Source organism: Mytilus edulis, chromosome 8, assembly GCF_963676685.1.
Source record: "Mytilus edulis chromosome 8, xbMytEdul2.2, whole genome shotgun sequence".
Classification (NCBI taxonomy): Eukaryota; Metazoa; Mollusca; class Bivalvia; order Mytilida; family Mytilidae; genus Mytilus; species Mytilus edulis.
In genome coordinates this window covers 2,438,849-2,463,319 of record NC_092351.1, presented here as the reverse complement: position 1 = coordinate 2,463,319, position 24,471 = coordinate 2,438,849, and the positions used below count along the sequence as shown (strand labels likewise).

The following is a 24,471-nucleotide window of genomic DNA, read 5'->3' as shown; positions in this document are numbered from 1 at the left end:
TGTTGCCCTCGGCTACGATTCAGGACAATAGTTGCTGCTCGGGGACAATACACTTACTATTCCAATCATACCCAGTATACATTATCTTATATAGAAAAAGAGAACTGAGGTATAATAAATATATATATATTTTTTTGTTATAATTTTTGTAGTTCCGCAGCTAGAGACAAGAGAACATCGAATATAACATACATGTACTTAATTGCCTGCAAAAGGATATACGTCACTTCCGTTCTCTTTGTTGTTGGAAAATCAGGGAAATTATTAATTTCTATAATGACATTGTACATTGCAAATGTGCATGATGATTTATGTTTTGTTTTGGATTTTTGGCTTTGTGTACAGTGACAAATGTTACAATAGCTCAAGGTATATTTATTATTTTGTTATCTAGACTAGTTTATATTAGAGGCTACTATATAACCCTCTTGCTGCCGGAGGGACACATATGTCCCTCAATGCTGTAACTCTTTCAATTAAAAGACCGACGATTAAATAGTGTTACATTTTTTTTCTCCAATTGGTCCCAATAAAGGCAACAGTAGTATACCGCTGTTCAAACTCATAAATCCATGGACAAAAAACAAAATCGGGGTAACAAACTAAAACTGACGGAAACGCATAAATATAAGAGGAGAACAACGACACAACACCACAATGTAACTAACACACACAGAAACGGACCAAGCATTAGACAAAATCCCACGAGAATAACAAATATAACATCAAAACCAAATACCCAAATGTAACGGTCATTATGTCGTGACGTCATAAATCGAATGACGTCGTTGTTTGGCATGTTATGTCACAGTCGTCTAGCTGTCGTATTTTCCGGCATATGAAATGCAACCTTGAAAAACGGTTGGCAGCAAGACGGTTAAGTAGGACATTAAAAACAACAAATTTTTATCGTTTGTGTTTATGTTGAGCTGTTACACCTCTATGCAAGACTAGAGAGAGGGTTGGCGATCCCCAAAACATGTTTAACAAAATCACATTCTCAATGTGCCTCTTAAAAGTCACGAGCTTGTAATTCAGTTGTTGCCGTCTACTGTGGTATATGTAATATGTGTTTCGTTTATTTTTTTTTTTTACCAGCAAAAATGCTGTCAGTTTTTTTGTTGGGGGTGTATTAAATTTGTCATTACGGGGACTGCTATTGTTGAAGGCCATACGGTGACATATAGTTTCTGACTTATAATGCGAAATCTGGTAAGAGTTGTCTCGATTGCAATTATACCAAATCTTATTTTTATATTCACAAATAAAAACCACATGATTCATTGTCGTTTTAACTTTTTGTATACTTCAGTTATTGAAACAGTTAACCCCTATTATTGGGATTGTTGAAGTTGGTAACAAATGTTTGTCTTCTACCGAAGGGAAAACAAAATGAGGGAACTTTTTAACTTCCTGAATGGTAAACTTTAAGATTTATTTTCAAAAACAGATTAAACCTATTTCTTTCAAATAAAATCAATTCCGACAACCGTTTATGACGACATTGGACAGTATCTTCTTTTGGTAACTCGTATGTTTGTAATAAACATATTAAGAATGCACCATAATTGGGGATGAACAGAACAACACAACTAGTTCTAGATTTTTTATAGGAATTATAAAGATAATCTCAGATAGTTATTAATCACAAATTAACCTCATTTGCTTTTGTGCAGCAATGGTGTAACTGGGTCTTGGTTTTGTTGCAATAACCACGAGGATAGGAATGGCATATGCACAGGTATGTAGCTATACAATATCTGTGATTGTACGACTTTGCCTCCTGCAGAGCTTTAGAAAACATATACATATTTAAGTGATATTACACGGACACCTTTGAGATGATACACGGACATTTATTATGAACAAAATCACTCATGCATATTCTGTGAGTTCATAGCCATAGGCATTGAAATTTCAATTATATGTAAACGTTTTGTCTTTTTTTTTTAAATATTTACATTAGGACCAATAACGATATATATTTTGTTTAAAACAATTCCAGTTAATTACTATTCATAATAGACATGTTACGAAAAGGTATATTCACGACGCTGAGGTTGACAAATTACACTTTAAATGTGGGGACTGTGTCACAACACCAAAGAGATTACCTGTGTATACTTTGGATTTTATTTAAAAACTGCATTGATCCTTTCGCAGGCAATTCCGTATGGAACGAATATTCAATAACATTTATACGATAAGAAACATAAGAAATAGATATTAATTATTTCCATTATACTTTTGAGGAAAACTATATAATACTGCATGTTCATGTTAATGCAGTAGATGTGCGGGGCAACGGAGACACGGGGTACATACGTGTGTGAATTCTTTGGCGAGCCCTTAATATATCTTGCAAATAATCTTAAGTATTATAATCTGCTGTATACCTACTCGTGAATACATATGTAACGATCATTTTTATAAAGTTTAAAAAAACAAACGTGTATGTATTTTTATCCAGTTGTTTGCCACCTAAATCTTTATCAAACGGGGTCTGTTTTAAAACAACTAAAACATGATTTCAACTTGAGGCATGTTGCACTATATAGTTTTAGAAAATTTTCGCCCGGTCATATAGCTTCGAAGGCATGTATTTTATTTCTTTATTCCCTTCCAACTGTGTCTCAATTTCAAAAGTGACAGCTCATTTTGTATATTCTGTATAATAGTTTGTGATTGATTGATTGTTGGTGTCTTAACGTTCAGTGGCAAATATTTCATTTATGTTCAGAACGAGAAGAGGTTTGTGTAAACTATGACTCGCTACTCATCGGTTGAACAACCCTGCAGAGTTTCAAAAGCATTGCATAATGACTAAATAGATATAGGAAGATGTGGTGTGAGTGCCAATGAGACAACTCCTCATCCAAATATCGGCCTTCAACACGGAGCCTTGGCTCACCGTGACCGAACAACAAGCTATAAAGGGCCCCAAAATTACTAGTGTTAAACCATTAAGTTTGCATTTACATCTTAAAACCACCTTATGCAGATATTTTGTATTTCATAAATTCCTGAAACATTTGTGGAAATTCGCCAACCGTACTATCATAAGAAAATGAGAATATGAAAAAAGTGACACCGATGACCGATGGGTCTTTCCTGATAGGAGTTTCTCTAAAACAAATATGTTTTTTTTAAATTAAATCTGTTAGATGGGTACCTATTACTACCCTACGGAGGAACCAGGGGTTTTTTTCAAGGAGAGAAGGGGACTAGGATTAAATTTGAAAAAGGCAGGACGGGAGTTTTGAGTTGAGAAAAGGCAGAATGAGTAACTTGGCCAAAAAAAATCCTAAAATTTAACTTGCTTACTATGTATAATATATGATTATCAATCTAGAATTAAATGAACTTGTATAACCCTCAGTCCCACTTTTTCTAGACCACCCACTCCTACGCGCATACACCTTTTATGTCTTATGCCAGGTTTTAGCCAGCAATGATATCACAAAAGCAATTGTCGTATAAGATGTTACATACATAATGATGTTCTAGATAAATGTAATTTGAATTAACCAAGACGCACAGGATTTAAATTTTACCTATTTATATCTATAATCAATGTTTTGACACCGTCCCCAAATTTAAAGTCTAATTTGTCAACCTCAGCGTCGAGAATATACCTTTTCGTAACATGTCTATTAGTACGCTAAGGGATCATTGACCATATAACTTCAAAAGGTTTTTTTCTTTCTTAAAATAGAAAAATTGATGAACCTAAATTTATATGAGAACAAATAAATTGTGGTCAAGAAGTGATAATATACTGTTCTGATTCCTTATATCCCGAATATCGTATATAGTAGCGCTAAGGCCAACTAAAATTAATTAGTAGATTTTCATCAAAATTTTTGAAAAAAATGGGGCGGGTGGGATTATTTTTTTTCTTCTTATGAAACCCTCTTGTGACGTGTTCTTCAAATATGCAAGTGTAATAATAAGCTTATATCATGTATATGAATGTATAAGGAATCTTACATATGATTTCAAATCATAACATGCATAAAAATCTCTGATTGACCTACATGTAATTGCGGCTTTAGAAACCTTAACAGCAAAAACAAACAAAAAAGAATGCTCTCTTCAGTTGGACTACCTTCACCACATTTATGTGACTTTCTTATCGACGTTTTTTTTCCGTCTCTATTTAATAAATGAAACAAATATGCAACTAAAGAATTACGAGTTCAGAATAAAATGAAACATTTATGAAAACAATAGGGTTGGTGCTTTTATGATTCTTCTTATAGATGTAAATATATTTAATATGAAAAACATGAACTAAACAAAAAGGAGAAGTTGTTTAATGGCTCTATTGATGGTATTGGGACAGAAGGTGTTTGCTGATTGTCAACCAAAAAATAGCCATGGGTAAATCTAAGTGTATGTTTGCCGACTTTTTGAACTCAATATACTGTCATAAATGTAACAAGTTCGTGCTTGTGTCATTTTGTTTATACAGTGATGTTTTTGTACCAATGTGTTTCACAATTCTTGCTCTATGGGTATAATTCACAGTTCAAAATTCCGGCAACAAAGTCATTTTATCAATAAAAAAATCAACGTTTTCTAATCACTGAAATTTGTATCATGCCGCGATTTGCCATCTTGGACACAGCATTTTACTTGTAACACAATTATTTCATGCCCTTCTCGAAATCAATCTCTATTCTCGGTAGACGATTTTGTCATCATAGAGCTACAGAATCTTTTTTAATTACTCGAAGAAATACGACAACCGAAATTTGAAACAGGAAGTTTGGAAGGAAACAAAATTCTTGGCAGTTACCGGAAACGGAGATGAACATAATCCGGAAATCGTTAATTTTTCAAAAATAAAAAAAAAATTGGGGCGGGACGATTTCAGAGGGGCGGGTGGGGATGAAAATCTATCAATTAATTTTAATTGGCCTAATTTTGAACACAAACTAATGGGTGATAGTGTTGAAAAACTAACTATTTACTTACACAGATAAATATGTTTGTTCTCTAAATATATGGACATGAATAGTATGCTAAACAATGCTGAAAATAAATGCATGCTTATACCAACGTTTATATTTCAATTAAATAGACAGGAAATATATTTTGTGAACAAGTTATCATGGAATACTCATTATAAAACTCTACAAATTATAAATTGTATTTTGACTTTGTAAAATTGTAATTTTACACATATTCCTTGGTGAAACGGAGGTATTTAGTTCAATCATTTAGAATTAAATATAATAATATTATTACTGATCAAACGACTTTTATTACGTTACATGTACAAATATCGAAGTGAATAGAAGGTTATCCAACTCATCGGGGAAATGTTTTTATAAGATTGCATACGGAAACATCATTGTTTACGTTTCTTCGCTCTCCGTTTTTAACAGTCTCTTCCTAAATAAAACTCTGCATTTATTCATGGAATTTTAATCGTAATTTACCTTGTTTGCCTTGGATTTACATTCATTTAAGATTCTGTTTTGACAAATGTTCATACGAAAATTGTACAGTGGATGAATTATGGGATATTACAGAGGCGGATTTAGAGGGGGGCAGGGGGCCCGGCCCCCCCCCTTTTTGGGAAAAAATTTGGTTGTTTATATAGGGAATCACTGAAGCGTGACTGGAGCGGGCCCCCTCTTAGATCAGTCAGTGGGCCCCCACTTATGAAAATTTCTGGATCCGCCACTGTATTAATGAAAAAAGTGTTGTACAACGTAAAAAAACTATATACATTTGCACCATCTCGTCATTTTAGCCAGACTTATCCATAACGATTATAAATGATATCTGGGAGTCTGCAACTCAGAAAAATATACTGGATCGGAACATGAATGAAAAATTTGCCCCTGGACGTTCGGCTACAAACAAAATCATGCATTTTTCTTTGCCTTCTTCAAATTATATTAACAGTATACTATTCAAAGAAGAGAACTTCCCATACATATAAAAAAGAAGATGTGGTATGATTGCCAATGAGACAACTATCCGCAAAAGACCAAAATGACACAGACATTAACAACTATAGGTCACCGTACGGCCTTCAACAACGAGCAAAGCCCATACCGCATAGTCAGCTATAATATTATATATAATAATGTACTTTTTATTTTATTTTTAAAATAAAGTATATGAATCATTCATGTGAGTGTTGGATGATGCCATTAAATAGTTTTGTTTAAAAAAAAAAACATCACAAACTACTGACTTAAACATGTTAAAAAGTCACTTTAGCATGTTTAATGACGGTTCATTATTATGGATACAGAGAGGAAATAACGGCGCTAAATTCTTAGATATGGTATAAATACACCTTGTCGCTATTTGTCTGTCATTACTTGATATCACACAGGTTACCGTAAAATTTTGACTTCATAAAACAAAATATCTGACGCCACAATGGAAAAGTCATTGTTGTATGCTTCAAAAGTTCAAGAGGCCGGGTCAGCCAGGATTAGCAATAAGGTGTATTGTGTTTCAAAGTTGGTGTCATTTTTATCATACGATCCGTCCTCACATAGAAATAATATTGGTTTACCATGTTTACAATGAGGCCATATACATGTATATTTACATGATAAAGTGTAAATACATGTAAGTTCAGTTTTGGTTAATGCGGTCAAATAATTTTGTTAAAACAACTCTCACTCAGTCTGATATATCGAAACCACTGAAATTTGTTTACAATTCAATAGTTTGAATAAAAAGAGGACTTGCTGATATTCTAAATTGATGTGGAAATTTTTTTGTAGCCAATGTGTTCCAATATTCATTGATATTGCTGTCATTTGAATTATACAATCCATCGTAATATGTATTACTATAAGCGATTTAGTATGCGGCTATATATATATTAAGATTTACATAACAAAGTGTAATTATGGTCAGTTTTGGTTGATGCTGTCACATATGGTCAGTTTTTGGTTGATGCTGTCACATATGGTCAGTTTTGGTTGATGCTTTCAAATATGGTCAGTCTTGGTTCATGCGGACAAATAATTTTGTTATATTCATGAGTCAGTCTGAGATATCAAAACTACTGAAATTAGTTTACGATTTAAAATTTTGATGAAAAAGAGGACATGCAGGCACTATAAACGTATGTGAGCATAATTTTATTTTCCAATATTGCTTTCATTTATATTAAACATTTCATCCTGATATAAAAATATACGTGATTTACTTTGCGGCTATTAAGATTGACATCATGTACATAATAAAGTGCAAATATGGTCATTTTTGGTTGATGCGGACAAATTGTTTTGTTATACCAGTCAGTCTGAGGTATGACAACTACTGATATTTGTTTATGATGCAATATTTTGAATAAAAAGAGGACATGCTGGCATTCTAAATTGATGCAAATGAAATTAGGTAGCATTGTGTTCCAATATTTCTATCATTTGTATTTTCATGATTTTACAATCCATCCTTACATAAAAATATTACAGATTTACTATGCGACTATAAGAGTTACATAAAAAAGAGCAAATATGGTCAGTTTTGGTTGATGCGGTCAAATATGGTCATGTTTGGTTGATGCGGTCAAATATGGTCAGTTTTGGTTGATGCTGTCAAATATGGTCAGTTTTGATTGATGCAGACAAATAATTTTGCTACATGATTACATGTTACTGTCAGTCTGAGGTTTGAAAACTAATGATATTTGTTTTTGATGCGATATTTTGAATAAAAATAGAAAATGCTGGCACTCTCAATTGATGCGAGAGAAAAAATTGTGGTCATTGATTTCCAATATTGTAGTTATTTATATACTACAGTCCCTCTTGACCTAAAATTATAACTGAATTACTGTGCAGCTATTTAGATTTACATAAAAAAAAGTAAATATGGTAAGTTTTGGTTGATGCGGTCAAAAGATTTTATTATACGACTCAGTCTGAAGTATGAAATTTACTGATATTTGTTTATGATTCAATATTTTGAATAAAAAGAGGACATGCTCATTGGCAGATCAAAGGGGGGGGGTTCAGGTGTGGAACCCCCTTTTTTTGACGATCAATGCATTTGAATGGGAACATATAGTTGGAACCCCCCCCCCTTTTTAAAATGGTTGGATCTGCCCCTGCATGCTGGCACTATAAATTGATGCGAACAAAATTGTTTTCCAATATTGCTGCAACTTGTATAGTACAGTCCCTCTTGACCTAAAATTAAAACTGAAGTACTGTGCAGCTATATAGATTTGCAGGAGGAAAGAGCAAATAATGTCAGTCTAGATTGATGTGGTCAAACGATTTTTGTTAAACAGGTCCGTCCGAGGTATGAAAACTACTCGTAAACAGATATTACATTTGGTTAATAAGGTCAGATAATTTTGTTATGTAATAACGAGCCATCCTGACTCCCAGAATAACAAATGTAAAACAATTCAAATAATAACCCTCCCCCCCCCCCCCCCACATAATACTAATTAACGGCCCAATTTATGTACAAAAAATGAAAGAAAAACAAATATTTAATATTACACATCAACAAAAGAAAATCACTGAATTACGGGCTCCTGACTTGGAACAGGCACATACATGCAGAATATGGCGGGGTTAAACATGTTCTCTTGCCGATTATAAATCTGAAATAAAACCAGTAAATTGCAAAACTGTATATAATATTAATCGCTATTTTGCCGAAGCCTTTATATTAAGACAAATATTTCTTAAAACTTATAAATCAATTCTAGCCGTAGAATTTATAAATCAATTTTAGCCGTAGAATTTATAAATTAATTCTGGCCGTAGAATTTATAAATCAATTCTAGCCGTAGAATTTGAAATCAATTCTAACCGTAGAACTGTTCTAGAAGTAGAACTGACCAAAGATTTGGTCAGTTCTAGCTAGAACTGTCTAAAACTGTTCTAGGGTAGAACTGTCAGGATCAGTTCTAGCTAGAACTGTCCAAATCAGTTCTAGGTAGAACTGACCAAATCAGTTCTAGCTAGAACAGTTCTAACCTAGAACTGACTAAAAGGTGTCAGCCTGACAGTTCTACATACTGTTCTAGAACAGTTCTCCTGACAGATTCTGACAGAATTTATGAGAGGTTAGAACTGATCTCCACTGTACATGTAACATGTGTTGCTACGTTGTGCTTATCATAAGCATGCAGGAAATATTTGCAAGTGACTGTTAAGCAACAACAATCAGCCATTACGTACGCGTGTCAATTACAAATACAGGGGTCCAGAGGTTGTTCAGTTCAAACTTTGAAACGTTTCATTTTTTATTGATAACTACATGTATTAAGACATGAAAGAAGGAACAAAGCAAATGTATAAGGTTAGGTAGATAATTGATGCTTTGTTCAACCTCGTAATTTACCAATGACGCAAAATGTGCATGTAACTGGGTAATATAAATATGGTTCCTCTAGTCTTCTTTCGACACAAGTCCAAATTTAAATGAAATGCATATGGGTGGATATAAACTTTTAGATGCTTATAATAATCAGAATGACTAATCAGTTAGACATTGTCACCACAGTAGAAAGACTGTAGTGTTCGAGGAAATTAATAATCTTGATACCTTGAAAATAAGAAAAAAAACATAATCGAGGAAAGCAAACCAGTTAATATTAAGAATTATCTCTTCATCTTTATTATCTTCCACATTAAAGATACTGTATTAGCGATCGCTATAAGTTACATCTTCATTGTATACACTTATTATTTAGCCTTAACTCCCTTGGACCATCCTCTGAGATTCAGGCTAAAAGCCTATAATTCATTACTTGTTTTTGATTGCTGTCTATATCAAAAGGAAGATGTGGTATTGAGACAACTCTTCACAAGAGATCACACGACACAAAAAAAAACAGCTATAGGTCACCGTTTTTTTAAAACATGTATATTGATTGAACTCATATCAAAGCATAATTTAATACATGCAAAATTGATTGACAAACGCAATATTGTCGCAGCGAAGCGCACATTATAAAAAGGTGTAATGACAACATGAAAATAAAGCTACTTTGTAACGTGTATGTTTTAGTTTCTATTGTACAAATGAGTTTTTAATCAAATTTTGTACAAATTGTAAAATTGTCATTTGTACTAACACTTTTTGTACAAAAATTAGTTTGTACCATGTCAATATACAAAATATAATTTGTACAAAATGATGATAAAAAAAGTCACTATCTATGCATTTCTAACATGAAAAGTTGCATTTTAAAAGTCTCAAATGTGTACAACAGTCATCTTTAATTTCAAATGGTTGGGTTTTTTTTTCTCTCCATAAAATTATAAGTTTCTTGAATTTAATGAGATAAAAACTGTTGGCTTAAATGAAATGAAACAAGTGTTTAAGCTTAAACTTACAGTAACTGGTATATGGCTATTTTTTTGAAATACTAAGGCTTTTCTACCTCAAGCATAGATTACCTTAGCTGTATTTGGCAAAACTTTTAGGAATTTTGGTCCTCAATGCTCTTCAACTTCGTACTTTTTTTGGCCTTTTTAACTTTTTTGGATTCGAGCGTCATTGATGAGTCTTTTGTAGACGAAACGCGCGTCTGGCGTATATACAAAATTTAGTCCTGGTATCTATGATAAGTGTATGTACTACTTCTTTCTTGAAATATCGTACAAATTAGATACAAAACAAAGGCATCAAACAAATAACAGGCCGGAAACAACCTGCCAAATAGTTCTTCTGCACTTGTAGAGGACTTTTGCCTGACTACTCGTGCAGTAAAACAATCCGGCAATGGTTATTACCGGTCTGTTTCTGTGTTACCTTTGTATTGTATCTCTTATATATAAATACATAAAAAAGTTGATTAAACTGTTTGGTTTATTGAAATAAATCATTTAAGTAAAAAAATTCAAACTTAATTATTCAAAGCTTGCCAAATTCAGGCAAACGTTTAGGACGATTACCTTAATCTCCCAATGTATGTTAATGTTAGAGAGTAGTTAATACATATGAGTCTATGGAACATTTATAGGTATAGAAACAACTGGTGCTATCCAGGTGTAATTGATTTTGGTAAAATCTACTGTTAAGATGATTTTTTTAAGTATTTTGAAACGTTAATTAATACGGTTGGCATAATATGTTTAAGTCAGGAAACTGAGGAATAATAATATAGCTTTGTATATGCATAAGGTAATTGCAATTTGTCACTCGAAACTCGGAATATATGTATCTGTGAGAAATTGAGTATGTAATGGTAATTCAGGGTTTTAATATGCTTGCTCTTTGTATTATTGGCCGCCAACAATCAGTAGCCATTCTTTTAAATTAGATTTTATTTCCCAATTAAATGCAAAAGAAATGGCAGCATGTGCTTCACAGAACAATGCAAATGATACTCGTATTGTCATGGTTGTAGCATACAATTTCTATTTGACTGAAAAACATTGATAATGGTCACATTGTTACATGTATGATAAAGCGATTTCAACTTAATTTTGATAATGCAAAATGATATCTTTTATATAGAGTGTGTAGTTGGTTATGTTTCAAAAGACGGGTTACCTTGCATGCCATGTTTATATGGAAGATATGGAAAAAAATGCGGAAATATTTGTAGCTGTCAACATGACGAAAGGTAAATTATTTATTTCGTATCAAATTAAGAAATAATTCATGGGGGCTTGAATATATCGTTATTTTACCACGGGTTGGCCCTTTATGACAAATATTTTACCCTGAGCGATAGCGAAGGGTAAAATATCGGCATAAAGGGACAACCCGTGGTAAAATTTAGATATATTCAAGGCCCCATGAATTATTTCGATTCTGATAAGACAAATATAGCAATTGTTTTGGTTCAAAGCGCACTAGATGGAGGCAAATATTTGCCGTTCCCATAAATTAACCCACTTTAAGATTGGCGGTAAAGAACGGAGCAAACAGATTTAGTGACATGCTCAAACTATTTACAATAATAAATTTAGATAGATTTGGATGAATTTTAATGATAATTTACTTACATATCTTCTATGTATATAAAAAAGGGCTTATACCACATTTTAGTATTGTTTGTTTACGTTTCATTCTGGTGATGATTTTCGGTATCAGAAGCGTGTATTTTCCCGAAAAATGCTTAAACTATTACGTTATCATTCTATGACGTCGTGTACTCCATCCATAAACAATCATATTACGTGGGAGTACAATCAGAACAGCCCAACCAATATATTCATATTTTACCACGGGTGTGTACTCAAAGCGTTTGAAGGACGTCATGTTAGAATGGAACTTATACAACGTTAAACGTTAATGATATGCAGATAAGTGTTCCAAAGTTCTGAATACCAGTTTCGTTTATATCTACGCTTAGTATTTAGAAATGATTTTTTTTTTTTAAAGATGTGATATCGTGTATGGATGCATTGAAGGGACAACAGTCATTCAGACAGGTAACATGTTATTTGCATAAAGTAATTGTTTGTTGTTCACATCATCCCTTCTAGGAAAAAATGAAAAAAATACCCCGGGTGATTTTGAAAACAAAATAATAATTACAATACTACTTATAACTAATTTCCGGAAATTTAATATCGGAAATTTGTTTAATTGAAATGTCTCTTTCCTCAAATTCAAAACTATACACGTTTTGTACCAGGACGGAAGCTCATTGTATTGTTAACAAGCCGTACCTCGATTTTCATCCTCAATTTCAATAGAGTTCATAATATCGATTCCTAATTTAAAAATTGTAAAAACTGTATGGTTAACGATTACTATGCACTTTGTTTTCCAGTCCATCACAAAACAAACCACATTTTAGGTCTTTTATAGCTGGGTATGCAGTATGAATTTATATCCTTGTTGAAGGCCCTACAGTGATACATAGTTGTTAACTTCTTCTTAGTTTGGTATCTGGTGTAGAGTTGTCTCATTGGAAATCAGACCACATCTTTTAAATCTCCAAGCACACCATGTTAATATTTATTTATCAATGATAGCTACTCATCACTATGTTTTGGTGGTTCATATTTCAGTTCGAAAGATAATCAAAGCACTGGTGTGTTTAATTGAATCAGAGTTAAAGTAATAAATGAATACTAGTACTGTAAACTTGGACACGGGCCAATAAATCAGGAAAATATTAGACTTACAAAAGCGCTATTTTTTAAAGTAAAGTCTGTAAAATTCCTTGTTCTTAAAACTTGTATAATAACAGCAACTGTACTCTTTTGATAGCATTGTATACTAAGAAACGTGCTTAACAACATGACAAGATGTATTTCTGGTTGTATTTTAGGCTTTGTGCAGGATGGAAAATGTTATAATAAATCAAGGTAATTTTTATCGTCTTATGAATTAGATAATAAACTATAATCAAAATATGGGAAAATAAGGGAATAGAAATTATCGGTGTTATCATTGTTTCAAATGCATTTGTTGGTATTTTCATTCTCCGTTCCTAAGTTGATAGCGTTTTAATATAATTAGTGTTGGCTCACTATTATTTTCTACAAATGCTATTAATTTTTTTTTTATTCATACCCCCCCCCCCTTTTTCAAAAAAAAAACAACAACAAAAAAATAACATTTGACATTCATTTTGATAACTTTTAAAACAGCATTTAAACTATCAGTATCAACTTAAGATAACATACATCAACGGTGAATATAGACATTCATCAGAACAATCGTTTAAAAGAAGGAAGAAGTGTTCGACAAATTCAATTTTTAAAACCTGATAACTTTGTGAATTTCTTTTTTTTTTTCATTCTACAGCAATGGTGTAAATAAGTCGTGGTTTTGTTGTAATAATCACGAGGAGGAGAATGGCAAGTGTAAAGGTATGTTCTTGTTCGTTGATATAGGTAAAAAAAAAAGGACAATGATGAAAATACAAAATACAAAATACAAATGTACTAATCAATCCGTCCATACATGTCTTATTCAATTGAGACGAGGATCGCCAGTGGTAACCATTAAAGATTTATATAAATATAACCTGTATATATATATATATATATATATATTGTTTTTTTGTTTTTAAATTCTAATTTAAAAGTATTTCATTAAATAATCACCTGTTACAACAACCATAAGTTGCCATGGGAACCAACTAAGGAGGCCCTGGTCTCAAATGTCGGGGGATATGCAAATGAGAACAAAAACTCCCATTATAAATACTTTGACATCTGTCTTTTAAAATACCATCTATCCTTGCACAAATTTCCATGTAACTATCATGGCTCTATATATTTAAACATCACACTATATATAATCGTATGAATAAAGTATTGATTCCTACAAAGAGCTACCTGTTGTTATTTTAAGTAGTTTCTATTTTATAGCACTTCAACCCCTTTTTTATGTCAATTTCTATAACATTAAATTTCTGGTTGAATAATATTTTGCCACGTCCTGCTCGTTACTTTAAATTATCTAAAAGGATTATGTGTAGTTCATTCATGAAAGTTGGATTAAAGATTTTTTTCCCAAAGAAGATATTTTTTTAAAGATATGGTGAGTAAAATTATGTTTGCTTATAATATGTAACTGTTGAAAAATTTAACTTAATGTATAAGTCTATTTATAGTAATAGTAAAATAATTCTAAGTCAACTGACTCTCGGACGAAATCTAATAATCACGGTTTTTTTTGTAAACCGGATTTATTATCTCTTAATCAATTGTTGCGTTATGAACAGCAGTATACTACTGTATATATGTGTTTTAAAAGCAGTGACATACCCTCTGCTCCGTGTATGGTGTTTACATATACTGGCCGACTTTAGAAACTCAACACTAGATTATTTTTGTGTTATTTTTGAATGAATGTGTCAACGTCAAAAGCGATGACTACCTGTTACAAACGCCAAAATGATTGTCAGAAAGGTCAACAAATTCTGTCTGACATTTATGGGTTCTGTTTTACACCTTCTGATTTTGCATTGGTTCAACCCATTGATTAGTTTTGGCAATTATGCGGTTGGAACTTGAGGGCTTCACATGTTTTCCTTCAGTCAATTCTTTGGCAATGCAGTTCATGGGAAACATTTATGGAATGAATCTGTACTCAATGGCACTCTGCAATTTGGTTAGCAGTTGACGTTGCGGCCGTAAACATGATTGGCAAATGACGTTGCATAATCAAATTATGTTGATGTTTCATTGTCACTACACGTTGATCTGTTCATTGATGGCCAGCAACAAATCCTGTCTACTTGTATCGTTGTCGGAAGGACAATAGGACGAGTTTCTGAAGTCATACGGTATGGTTGCAGCACATTTATGTGTTCATGTTTGCAGTATTCTTAAGGGCTAATTAAGTTCTTTGGATTTTTTTATTTCTCAGACTTGGCAAAATGCAGATGCAACATTTAAAAAAAAATAAGTAAGGCAAAGCCAAAAAAAACGAAACAATCTTTCATGGGACCAAAATTTCGCTTTAAGAAATTCGTGCGACTTCAAAAATTCGTTATGTTCAATAACCACAGGTTAGTCAGATTTTGATTTTTTGTAAGGGGAAAGAAGCATGATAAGCATGAAAAGTAGTTGTAAGAGAATCAAAAAAGATTTGGTAAAAAAAATCAACAAAATGAGTATTGCGTTTCTAAAGTCGTTCAGTATATCTCAACTTATACGTTTTGATAGTGTACGTTCACACTATACGGACTTTATATACAGGAGTGTCTACTAATGAAGAAACTGATGCAAGACAACTACTATGAGGAGAACAGATTAAAATTTACACTCCGTAAATTTTATGGAAACCATCACGAATTGGTTGATGTATAATATCTATGTCTGATTGTCGAGAAGACCGCGGGACCGGCAACGTATCGGAAGTCACATTGTATCTAAGGTCGACGTCACATGGCGACGTCTCCTTATCTTTTTCTTGGTAACTAGTAAACGTCAAACTACAAAGCTGTTGTGTATTTTATCAGAGTTATATTATAAGATATCGTCCCCACATTTATGGTGCCGTGACTAATGGAGCTACAAAAGCTGAAATCAAGAAGAACGGGCAATCGTAGTGCCGTTACCAGACTTTTACGAAAATTTACCGACGCAAAAAAAAGTTCTGAATTCGACAGAGAGGAGCTGTTAGCCACATATGAAAATCTACAACAGACGAAGCAGTTACCCGACACACTGAATGAACAAATTGAGAACGCGATGGAAATCAGAGTACCTGACTTCTCTCAGAGAATTTCACCAAAAAACGGGAATAATAAACAAGAGGCTCTCAAGAGCCTGAATCGCTCACCTTAATTTTTTTGGTTAAATCTCTCATCAATGATTATTTTGGCTTTTCAATTTATTTAAATGTTCTTTGAATGGTCCTATTTTCTTCAAAAGCAAAAAAAAAATCGTTTTCTCCTATGTTCTATTTTAGCCATAGGAGCTATGTTTCTTGACATACAAGGAAATAAAATTTAAAATTTATACTAGATACTCTGAAACTCATTTAGCCTAAGTTTGGCTGAAATTGATACAGCAGTTTCAAAGGAGAAGATTTTTTAAATTAAGTCAACATGATGAACAAATTGTGAAAAAAGTCTTTAAAGGGCAATAACTCCTTAAGGGGTCAATTGACAATTTTGGTCAAATTGACTTATTTGTAGATCTTACTTTGCTTAACATTTTTGCTATAAACAGTTTATCTGTATCTATAATAATATTTAAGATAATAACCAAAAACTGTAAAATTTCTTTAAAATCATCAATTCAGGGGCATTATACCTGAAAAACCAGTTACCCAATTCGGCTGAAAATTTCAGGACAGGTAGACCTTGACCTAATAAATACTTTAACTTCTTGTCTTATTTGCTCTAAATGCTGGAGTTTTTGAGATATAAGCCAAAAACTGCATTTTACCCTGTGTTCTATTTTTAGCCATGACGGCCATGTTTTTGACGAAATAGAATATAAAACACAAACTTTATTTTATACACCCTACTGATCATTCAGTTGAAGTTTAGTTGAATTTGGTTGAGTAGTTTCAGAGGAGAAGATTTTTTAAAGTTAGCAAATATGATGAACAAATTGTGAAAAATTGTTATTAAAGGACAATAACCCCTTAAGGGGTCAATTGACAATTTTGGTCATATTAACTTATTTGTAGATCTTATTTTGCTGATCATTTTTGCTGTTTACAGTTTATCTGTATCTATAATAATATTCAAGATAATGACCAAAAACTGCAAAATTTCCTTAAAATTACCAATTAAGTGGCAGCAACCCAACAATGGGTTGTTTGATTCATCTGAAAATTTCAGGGCTGATAGATCTTGACCTAATGAACATTTTTACCCCATGTCAGATTTGCTCTAAATGCTTTCGTTTTTGAGATATAAGCCAAAAACTGCATTTGACCCCTATGTTCTATTTTTAGCAATGGCGACCATGTTTGTTGAAAGATCAAAACTTCGGATACAATTTATAAACTAGATACCCTAAGGAACATTCAGTTAAAGTTTGAAAGTATTTGGCCTAGTAGTTTCAGAGGAGAAGATTCTTGAAATAGTTTACGACGACAGACAAGTCTACGTGTCATCGTAAGTCCATCGTAAATAAATCGTAGGATTTACAGCCGTTTCACAAAGCCGTCGTAATTTAAGATGATCGTAAATAATGCGTAAATCCTGGCGTAACTTACTACAGCTATACCCAGTCGTAACTCCATCGTAATTTTTCTACGAAAATGAATTAATCCATCTAACATGGCTGAAGCGTTCTTTATTCTTGGTCAAGATGCCTCAAATGTTAGAAGACGAAGAAGAATCTTCAATATTATAGAACTACACTTACAGTCTTTCTTCGTTTGTTTATTTGTATATGCAAGCAACTTACTTAATGTAAACCTAAGGTATTAATCATTGTTTACTCATCTTATTTCCTACCGGCGTACGTCTTTTTAAACAATTTAATAAATAGGCTTTCTATCACGTCCGCGTTCTGAAATCTATTTATAATTATATCACTACAGGCACAGTGGTAATCGATAAAACGTTTAAAGAAGGATGTTTTTTTTCCCCATTTTTGATTCATTTTTAAAGTTATGTGTACAATATAAATCTAAAATCAGTGTTTCACAGTCAAACCAGATAATAATTATTTTTTTGTTATTTCGGCCAAAAAAGAAATGTATTTTAATTAGAATATCGAAATAAATATCTGACTGTAATTAGTTTCGTGGTTAATGGAATTTATTGCAACTATTTAGATATGTTACTGTATGCCTTTCTAGTGACTGGATCGAATTTAATGTAGATCATATATACCAAAACTAATAGGGGGAGGGGTAAGCTGCAGACCAATAAGACTTTGTGTAGATGGGACATGTCTTAAAAAAATAATACAGTAGGAAAAAAATTTGGAAGGGGGAGGGGAAGTTAAAGATTGAAAAGTGAAGCATTTTTTTCTGTTTACTTTATATATTTTTTTATTTAGGGACATTGCCACATGCACCTGTTTCTATCAATGGGAAGGTCGACTATCAATATGTAATATATATATATACGTGAATTGTCGACCTTCCCATTGATAGATTGAAACAAGTGCCTGTGCACATCTCTCCTCGGTCCATCTTCTTTTAAGCATATTATTTAGGGAAAGAAAGACAATTATTCTATACACAATAGCCGTTTTAGCTATACAAAACTGTTGGAAATGTAGGTTATACGTTATAAGACAGCAATCAAATGACAAAGACAAACTAAGGACATCCAGTAGGCAACATAGTATAGTATAGTTTTCAACAATATAGATAGATATAGTTTTCAACAATATAGATAGATGTGTTCCACACCGTATGCGTACTTTTTCAAAATACGCATACGTCAGACTGTTCGCGTACGGTCTGCCAGATTTTAAGAAGTTGGTCAAGTTTTAATACAAATACATGTAAATATATTACAGATCAACATGACATATAAATCTCGAATAGATATAAAAAGTTCAATTGTAGTTGAAATAAAAACTTATTGTTTTGAATATTTTAATAGGTCGCGTTAATTTAATCTGGTAAGCTCCTCCTGTATTTAGCATGAAATTCAATATTGCTCACTGAATTGAAGACATAATGTGTGTGCAAAGTTTTTAGAATATTTTAGAACTTTTCTAGAAAAAACGTCAAAACAGCTGTTTCCTTGTGAGACAACAGGTCAATTTCTAGTTTTAATATAAAAATAAAATTTGATAGAAACGATACAAAAAAATAACATTAAATCGCAATCCTCCAAATAATGTAACAATTTAGAAAAAAAAGGAGAAGCCTAAATGTAAAAAAAGTTAATAATTTAAAATTACCAATTTTTAACTACATAAACGCGTATTTCCCGCTTTTCGTTACACTACAAGAAACTTTCCTATGAGCCGTGGATTGCGGAATATCGTCTGTATATTTCCAAAATATTCACGTACATTGGTGTTGTCGTGTGTTAAAACAGTTATTGGCCAATCAAATCGGTATATATAAATGTTGAACTGGTCCTTATCAGAACTGGTTCAATGATTTTAGCCATGCAAATTATGTTCATTAATAATCATCGGTATTTTCGTCCACCATTGCAGGCTTAGTTAACCTTACATCCTTCTCCTACATATTGTGTCAATAATTATTACAACAATGAAATTTCGTGAAAGAGTTCCGACAAAAATAACCATTGACAACAAAAAGCTATGTACAGCCAAGGATTTGTATAGTATACAAATCCTTGGTACAGCTGAAAAAAAAATACAACAACTAGTCATACAATCAAAGAGCTATAATTCTCGATTTTTGGAACGAGGCATGCACATAAAGAACAGAAACAGTTGAAGAGCTATCCGATCAAACAAAACCTAATAAATAGCCAAATCATGCAGACGAAGATCAACTTTGTCTAATGGAGTTGAAATTTTAGTTTCTTTATAATTTCAAAATTTATGGATAATTTTAAGGGACGTCTCTTTCGCCGGAATGATTCCTACGTGGTCCGTGTAACACTTATCAATTCAAAGTTTAAAAAAAATAAAATTTTACATTTTTGGAATTTTGATCAAAGTTTCAAAATATCAAAATTCCAAATTGTGTAAAAGTTTTGAAATTTTGAAATTTTAACCAAATAATTAAAATATTAAAATTCTAAATATCTTTTATAAATTTGATAGTTTAGAAATTTGATCAAACTTTTAAAATACTAAACCTAATGTGCAATTTTGATTATTTCACTTTTTGAAAGTTTGATTTTTTAGATTTTTGATTAAAATATCAAAAAGGGGCGAAAAGAGGGGTATCTGTAATACTGCTCCGATTCTTAGTTTGGAATTAATAGCTCGAAATATATCAAATCACTTTTTATAACAAAATAAACAATAAAAGAAGAAGTCGTTTTTTTTATAAAACATATTAGACATCACCTGGGATAACAGTATCCTGAAATTTTAAGGTTGTGCATCTATTCTAAAAAATATCCTATTTAAACCGGCATCAAATAAATTGATTTAAATATTTGATAGAAAGATAGCGTTTGAATTAAAAAAAAAGAAAAAAATAAGAGCTATTTGGTGTTTCCAGTGCCAAAAATTTAGAGGTAACATTGAAACCAACTCGCAGTAGGCAAAATAGTATTATTCGCCTTTTTGACGTTCCTGATGAAGGTAGATCCAGAAAAGCGCTACAGTCGCATGCAACTTTAATTTTTGTTTTGTTTTTTATTGATTGCATGACGATAATATATTGCCTTTTATGATTGATTTCAGTTCCAAGTAAATGATACAGAAGGAATACTTAATTTATGGTGTCACAATGAACATTGTGCTAGGCGTGCTTCAGCAGGCCCCTACATGTAGTTAAAACAGTGTACAGGGTTGCGTTCAATATCGTAGCGGCTACGTATTGCTACGTATATTTATGACTATTGAACGTGTACAGCTAGCCGAGTTTTCTGCATATATATTGATAGCAGCTACGTAGCGGCTACATGTACGTAGCTGCTACGGTATTGAACACAACCCTGGTTCAGTGATGGTGCAGTGATGGTGCAGTGATGGTTCAGTGATAATATACGTCATACTAACTTAACTACGAAATAAAACAATGAACTAAAATTAAAATCATACAAAACTTCTAAGACCAGAGGCTCCTGAATTGGGACAGGCGCACAAACGCGGCGGGGTAAACATGTTTCGTGAGATCACAACCCTTCCCCTATACATCTAACCAATGTAGAAAAAACAAACCAACAGCAATACACACAGTTAAACGCACTTTAAAAGAAATCCAAGTCCCATGTCAGAAAAGGAAACAAAAGAAACTAATCAAAATGACAATGATAATAAATTAACAAAGGACTACTATATATAAAGCTAGCAGTTACTGACAAATGCCAGCCCCAGACCTCAATTAAGCTAATTTAAAGATAATAACTTCATCATTTGAATAACAGGCTAACTGTTGGGTTTATTGCTTATTTGTTCCTGAACACTCATGAAATATTTGTCACTGGCAACCAAAAATGGATAATTTAACATCCTGAACATTTGATAAATTTAAGATATTTATAAACAAAATATTAAATAAATTTATATAATACATATGTAAAACAGGACTTATAAATAATTTATCAAAAAACAGCTTGTGTTTATCTTTTAAAACAAAAAAGTTGTGCATTTCTGTCGGGAGGAAAAATACGTCCACAAATCAGAATTTCGAGCAAAGATCTGAAATTTCGACCTCGTTTTACTCAAAAAGTAGCACATGAAGGTATATTTTTTTTTATTAAATATTTGATTTAAGAAGGTTAAAATAGCCTATATATCTTAAAGGGAAGAAATTCTCACCGTCAGAAATAAACTGTTCATGAATATGCCCTTAAAAATGCACAAGTAACAAATACGGAACAATGATATCCCTTCAAACAAACAAAAAATCCATTTCCTTTTATTTTCTATTTGAAAAATGTGGTTGGTCCTTTAGGGCCCCTAATGGATATATTATGGTAAATGGGTATACTTTGTACAAGCATCAGTCCAAACGTTGTCTAAGGGTGCAACCATTTAACTTCGAAAGTGGGGATATAGTTGTTTTGTCAAAGCGAAGAAAAAAACGCTCTGAGCGCAAACAATTTCATTAAGTTTTCCATCGCTTAAGATTTTTTATATATCTCGTAGCTAGTGCCCCTTTAACAAAATTGATAAATGGTTTCATTTGTTTAGTGCAAATTCTAAAGGGGCACATAACTTAAAGTATTAGCATATTTTTTTAATGCTGAAAAGATAAGAATGGCTAAAAGAATTACAGAACAAAAAAATGCTACCCCTTCCCCCCTTCGTTGCCACTAATCTAGACCCTCACTGTGTCGGATAGTTTTGTTTAATATATTTTACTGTTTTTGTCTCCAAATAGAATATTGGCACAAAGTGTTGTTAATATATGTATTATTACTGACGAGGTGAACACAAAGAAAAATATTGCTTGACTCACGGCAAAGTTTGCTATGTATTCTTACCAAATTAAAATCGTTAAAAATTGCATTTGTGTTTAACCCATTGAATAATGAAAAAGAACCTCACTAAAAATATGGCCAAATAAACAATTAAACTTCAGACATTTCTGCATCTTATGGTATCTATTTTATAAAAATCACTCATAGACTTACTTGGTAATATTTTTTTTGAAAAATACCGATTTTAGTTGAAATAATAGGACATTTTTGGAGTGGGAACTCACTTTTGTCCTATGACTGTAAGCGTCATAATCTTGAATTTATATTGAAAACGGACTGAAATTCATTATATATAGTTGTATTAATGTTGATATAAAAATATCGCCATAATTCGCCATCCATAATAATTATTTTTAAAAATGTTTATTTGGCATGCCATACTCGATAAAAGTGCGGACGTGAAAGAAAGCACTCTTCTCGGTTTACGATACACTTACGATGATACACACGACGTAACTTGCGATAAACTTAGTAGTTCTTTACGATGCCTTTGTGAAACACACGTAACGGGAACGTAGAACTACACGTAAACCGATCGTAAACTGATACGATGATCGTAAGTTAAGAAGGCTTTGTGAAACGGTGGCCAGGTGAGCTAAAACAGAAGGATTAAAATTGGAGACTTAGTACAAATTCACGATGAAAAACCTAGAATTGGATGGAAAACCGCAATTGTTGAGGATTTAGTTAAAGGAAATGACGGACATGTTCGTTCAGCAATTGTGAGAACTAAGAACAGAATTACAAATAGACCAATTGTAAAGTTATATCCGCTCGAAATCCATATAGAGAGTGAAAACACGGACACGGAAAAAAAAACCCAACACACCCGACGAAGAAAGACGATGTCACAGAACGACAGTTATCCACCAGAGAAGCATCTAAACGTGCGAAAAAGAGAACATTAAAACATTTTATAGACTTTCAAAGTAAAGTGATCGAGCATATTTGTTTAAAAATGCGTTGCGCCATGATTATGAACTATTAATGTTATGCGATTTTGTTTTATGAACTACGTTAGTTCAACTGTGAAAGAACTGTGATTTGTTTTTTTTAATTTGAGAGACTTTAATCTTAATTTAATGTAATTTATATATTGTATTACAATTTTCTTTTCTACGTAAAGTAATTTTTTTTGAGGCCCCGAGAATGTCGAGAAGACCGCGGGACCGGCAACGTATCGAAAGTCACATTGTATATATCTAAGGTCGACGTCACATGGCGACGTCTCCTTATCTTTTTCTTGGTAACAAGTAAACGTCAAACTACAAAGCTGTTGTGTATTTTATCAGAGTTATATTATAATATATCGTCCCCACACTGATAAGTAACGAACATTACCTATTCACGTATATGACGGTTTTCCCGAATGTGAATTGGCATTGCTATACGACGAGTCTCAGTACATTGAACATCCAACAATCATTGATTAATTTGAATATCTCTCTTGTGGCGTTGGTTAGTGTATGTGTTATGTCTTATCATTTGTAGTCATTATTATTGAAATAACCTTTCAATACTTATTCTGTTACACCGTTCCGTAATTTATATAGTTCGTTTGATTATATTCTTAATCTGTTTATGTGTTCCAGTCTAGGAGGATTATTCATCTTTAACCTTATAAGAACATTTAAACATTGTATCATCGCTACCTTTCCCCTGCTCACACGGATCTCAAACCGAACATTGCAAGGTCATACCAGTTCTGGAGAACTTTTCAAAGGACAAACGTCATCTAGGACACAATTCGTGGCTAACCACAGAGTGAGTTAATTCTACAACATTGTATTTGAACCCTTCAAATTGCTCTCTACATATTTGAACCTTCTCTCCGTGAAATACCTGGAATTTATCTGTTCTTGAAAGTACAACATTTTCTCGCATTCAACAGACTGCTATCAATTACCTTTGACATTTCGTTATAATAACATTAATTGAACACATTGTAAAATTGTATTTTATTTATATTTTCAGCTTTTTACCATTTGTTAGATTGGTTTAAGAATAAATTGTCAGCACCTGATATTCTTATTGCTTGA

General features: G+C 32.5%; 1 protein-coding gene across 1 annotated transcript; it reads left to right on the top strand.

Annotated features, from left to right (window-relative positions):
* Window positions 1-225: 225 nt before the first annotated feature.
* Window positions 226-24,471, top strand: LOC139486688 (uncharacterized). Its single transcript, XM_071271607.1, has 7 exons — window positions 226-369; window positions 1,677-1,741; window positions 11,470-11,578; window positions 12,343-12,392; window positions 13,241-13,277; window positions 13,720-13,784; window positions 24,407-24,471. The coding sequence occupies exons 1-7, from the start codon at window positions 296-298 to the stop codon at window positions 24,469-24,471; spliced, it is 465 nt and encodes a 154-aa protein (XP_071127708.1). The 5' UTR covers window positions 226-295.

Excerpts from the sequence above, each read along its gene's own strand:
- LOC139486688 (XM_071271607.1), top strand. The coding sequence starts at position 296 with ATGTGCATGATGATTTATGTTTTGTTTTGGATTTTTGGCTTTGTGTAC. Across the intron at positions 370-1,676 it reads AAATGTTACAATAGCTCAAG|CAATGGTGTAACTGGGTCTT; the intron begins GTATATTTATTA and ends GCTTTTGTGCAG. Across the intron at positions 13,278-13,719 it reads AAATGTTATAATAAATCAAG|CAATGGTGTAAATAAGTCGT; the intron begins GTAATTTTTATC and ends TTCATTCTACAG.